General features: G+C 45.3%; 1 protein-coding gene across 1 annotated transcript; it reads right to left on the reverse strand.

Annotated features, from left to right (window-relative positions):
- Positions 1–366: 366 nt before the first annotated feature.
- On the reverse strand, positions 367–3,542 carry LOC149541972 (uncharacterized). Its single transcript, XM_089795672.1, has 5 exons — positions 3,058–3,542; positions 2,433–2,946; positions 2,150–2,282; positions 525–1,813; positions 367–432 (listed from the first exon to the last, which is right to left on the reverse strand). The coding sequence occupies exons 1-5, from the start codon at positions 3,540–3,542 to the stop codon at positions 367–369; spliced, it is 2,487 nt and encodes an 828-aa protein (XP_089651798.1).
- Between the last annotated feature and the right edge of the window lie 878 nt (positions 3,543–4,420).

The raw sequence follows: 4,420 nt of genomic DNA on the forward strand, positions 1-4,420 counted from the left end.
CCAAACCTATCAACCAATACAACATCATTCCTCTCAAGAGGCATCACCACCTCACTTTTAGCTAAGACTGTGTCCTGGATCATACCCAAAATTCTATTCCAGACCTGCTGAATCCCCAAAGCTTCCCCCCGAAATATTCTCTGATTTCGTTCCAGCCAGACTTGCCATAGTAAGAAGGTAGGTCCAGAATACCAAACATCCTGTAAGAAGGGAGCCAGGGACGGGGGCCTCCCCAGTCTCAACCAAAAATCCGTCAGAGAGGAGGCGTGAAAGCACAAGCATTTCCAAACCTCCCACCAGAAATGCCATAACTGTAGAGTGAAAGAGCATTGGAAGAATAAATGCACAAAGTCTTCTTCCTCACTATTACAAAGGATACATCTCAACGGACCAGAAAAACCCCTCTTCCGAATATTGTCCCAAGTCAGGCACCTGTTCCAAGCCAAGGTCCAAATAAAGCAGTTACATTTTGGCCAAGAAAAATGACTCCAAACTTTCTTCCACCATTGAACCTCCCCTCTTACCAGCTGCTGGGAGAGCAACTCCTGATAACCAGAGGAAATAGTATAAATGCCCTTGGGATTAGGGGACCAGGCCAGCACATCTTTACCCCTAAGGGCATTACAGTCCTGCCCTGAAAGAATGAGCTGGAGCTCAGCCCGCTCCGCTTCCGAACCAAAAGTAGGCCACTCCCCCGGAGTCTTCCACCTTGCCTCCACCAGTTGACCCTGAGGGGAAAAGGATTTAAAGTCGCACACTCTTGACCATCCAACATTACAGAAACTCTGAGCCAACCTGCGCAAATGAGGATACTGAACAACCAAGGGAGGATACCCATCCCAAGCGTCATGCCAGAACTGAGCCTCTGAGCCACTTTTGCAGATCCAATGTAAGCCACCCTTAATGAGCGCCGCTCCTTTCTTGAGAGTACTCCAAATCACAGAGCCTTTCCCACACAAACCATATTGAGGAATATCAATATGGGGGATCCCTGGAAGGTACTTCAGAGACAAAATTCTAGCCCAGGCCTGTTCCTTTTCCACACACCAACGCCAATACAATTTAGCAACCAGAGCATTACCAGTTAGCACTGATTGCTGTAAACCAAGACCACCAAACCGTTTTGGGCTACAGACAACCTCCCATTTGACAAGACTCCACTTGGTTGCAGATAGATTACCAGCCCATAAAAATTGTCTTGCTAGGGAATCCAGTTCCCTAACAAAGCTCAACGGCGCCACCTGAACCATACTCCTATAGGGAGGAAGAGCTTGAACCACAAATTGAATCAGTTGGACCCGCCCAGCAAAGGATAGCCAGCAGTGGGTCCAATGAGTAACTTTGGCCCAGAACTTATCAAGAATGCCCTGCCATGACTCCTTAGAATGCCTACCACCAGAGATAGGAATGCCAAGGTAGGACATCGGAAGACTTCCAATTTGGATTCTGAGTATCTGAACGATTCTCCTCTGAATAGAAAGGGGAGTATTAAAGAAATAAATGGAAGATTTTTCCTTGTTAATCATCTGACCTGACGCAGCAAGATAGACATCCAACACTTTGCGTATATTAGAAGCCTCCTGAATGATAGCCATACCCATCATGGTAGTATCATCCACAAACTGAAGGTGAGATTGCACAGGAAGCCCTCCTCCCCATTGCCAGCCCTGAATAAAGCCCCCTTCAACATTCTTTTTTATAAACCGCCCCAGACCTTCTGCCAAAAGAAGAAACAAATAAGGAGATAGGGGATCGCCCTGCTGTAATCCTCGAGAAGCACAAAAGAGGTTAGAGTGTTCCCCATTAATCAAGACTGAGAAAGAAGTCGAATTCACACAACTCATAACCCACCGAATCCATTCCTCCTCAAAACCAAAGGCACCCAACACCCTTTGGAGAAAAGACCAACGGACTCTATCATATGCCTTAGCCATGTCCAACTTAATGAACATAGCCTTGTCTTTGGAATTGGCCATAGAATGAATAGTCTCAGTTGCCACAACCACCCCATCCAAGATTTGGCGCCCCATCACAAAGCCACTCTGTTCTTCAGAAGTTAACATTGGAAGCCACTTTTTTAACCTGTTAGCTATCAGCTTAGATATAATTTTATAAATAACATTGCAAAGGGAGATAGGGTGGAATTGACTAATCCGATCAGCCCCTTCCCCCTTGGGGATGAGAGCAAGGAAAGTAGAATTCAGAGCCCGGAGCATTTGCTTGTTCCTTTGGGATTCCTGAACAACTACCAGTAAATCTATCTTGATAATATCCCAAAATTCCTAGAAGAACTCAATCGGAAAGCCGTCTGGACCTGGAGCTTTTCCTTTTTTCATCTGGAAAATAGTCCCTTCTAATTCCTCCAAAGAGATGGCACTCATAAGATGCTCTTTCATTTCCAAAGAGACTAAAGAAGGAATACAAGAAAGGACCTGGGCCTCTTCAATCGAGTCCCCCTGTGAAGCCTCCCTAAATAAAGACTCAAAATATTGTACAGCTTCGCTGAAAATATCCTGAGAGGAAGAGAGCATCTCTCCCCTATCATTCACCAAGGTAGATATGGAGTTACCATGTTGTTTGGCCTTAACTGAATTAAAGAAGAAAACAATATTCTTATCACCTTCTTGAAGCCATTCAACATGAGCTTTTTGTTTCCAGTAGATTTCCTCTCTCAGTTCCCACTCCTCCAAAGTTTTCAGAGCCCTAGCTTCCTCCCTCAACAAATAATTTGACACCCCTTCTTCCCTTAACATCCTGGTAATATCATTGAACTCAGCCTGGGCCGCATATTTCTCTTGGAAAATATTTCCAAAGCAATACCTGTTCCATCTTTTAAGCTGATATTTAACATATTGTAGGAGTTTAGCGAAGATATACATTGCTGTCCCAAAGGCAGGTCTACCATCCTTCCACCACTCAGCTACATAGCCATATAGATCTGGGTCCCTTAACCACATAAGCTAGAATTTAAAAGGAGGCTTCTGAGGCAACCGATTGGAGGAGATAACTAACTTAATGGGCCAGTGATCCGACCCTCTCCAATCTAATATCTCAGACCTGGATGACCATAATCCACCCACCCAAAACCAGGATATCATGAAATGATCTAGTCGCTCTGCAATGCAGTAATCTCCTATTCTTCTATTATTCCAGGTGAACTGGCCATTACTAGGCTTGATATCTACGAGATTGAGTGCCGAAATGTTATCCCGAAGAAGCACAAAGGAGGGCTCAAGTCTTGCCATACCCCCTCGTTTTTCAGAGAGGTCAAGAATAGCATTAAAATCTCCAACAATAATCCATGGAAAATAAGGGAATAGCCCACGAACAAAATGAATATTATTCCATGTAAGGATCTTACCTTGGAGCTCAACAGGGGCATAGATGTTGGAGAGAAGAACAAACTCTCCAAACTCGTAGCACAGAGAGACCAGGGATACCGATGATCTAAAAGATATCCACCACATAGGCTGAATCTTACGAGGGTTCCAGAGGCAAGCTACCCCCCCCCGGAAGATCCCTGAGCACCAATGCACTGACATTGACCATTCTTCCACAATTTAGGAGCTATACTCATCATACTCTCAACAGAAACTTTGGTCTCCTGCAGAAAAAGAACATCAGGAGAATGAATTCTAACCAATTCTCGAACAACTTTTTGTCTAGGGCCGTTGTTCAAGCCCCTTGCATTCCATGAAATAATGATCATTTCTGGGGAGCCGGGAAATGAGAATCCAAGGTCTTGACAACTCCTGACTCCACCAGATTCTCCCCAATCATTTTAATCTTCTCCATGTCCTTCTTACGGCCACTTTTACCACTTTTCTCAGAAACCCCCTTCTTGCCATCCTTCTGAAGAATACCCAAGAGAGGAGAAGACTTGCCACGCTTATCCGTATCCGAAACTACCCTTCTTGCAGGAAGGCCCGCATTCCCTGCATCTTGACCTCGATCAACATTTAACCTCGAAGGCACCTGAGCCCTTGCCTGCCCATCAGCGACCATAGGCATAGCAGGTTCAACCTGTGGAGCGGGAGGAGGGTCGGAAGAGACAATCACATGATCAGGCTCCACAACCAATTGAGCCAAGCTAATAGATCCCAGAATAAGTTCTTGTTGCCCCAGTTCATCTAGGACTTCAAATCTATTAAAGGTATCCTCCTCCTGTCTCTCCATCATAGTCCTCTTATGACCTCTATTATGATTGCGAGCCTTAACCTGTACAAAACCCTCAACATCCTTTTCCTTGCCAGAATTTGGCTTCTTCCCTTTATCAGCCCCAAAATTGTGACGAGGAGGGGGCAGAGGCTGCTGATCGACTGACTTGGCCTTCGGGCACCTACGCAGCAGGTGACCATATTCATGACAAAGTCAGCACCGGAAGGGAAGGGTCTCATAATCAAGTTGCTGCACCCAAGAA

The sequence above is a fragment of the Cupressus sempervirens genome, chromosome 8, assembly GCF_028749045.1.
Source record: "Cupressus sempervirens isolate cs-2001-9-10 chromosome 8, ASM2874904v1, whole genome shotgun sequence".
In the NCBI taxonomy this organism is placed as follows: Eukaryota; Viridiplantae; Streptophyta; class Pinopsida; order Cupressales; family Cupressaceae; genus Cupressus; species Cupressus sempervirens.

Excerpts from the sequence above, each read along its gene's own strand:
- LOC149541972 (XM_089795672.1), bottom strand. The coding sequence starts at position 3,542 with ATGTCAGTGCATTGGTGCTCAGGGATCTTCCGGGGGGGGGTAGCTTGC. Across the intron at positions 2,947-3,057 it reads GGTGGATTATGGTCATCCAG|GGACCCAGATCTATATGGCT; the intron begins GTCTGAGATATT and ends TATGTGGTTAAG. Across the intron at positions 1,814-2,149 it reads GGAAGGGGCTGATCGGATTA|TCTTGATTAATGGGGAACAC; the intron begins GTCAATTCCACC and ends CTTCTTTCTCAG.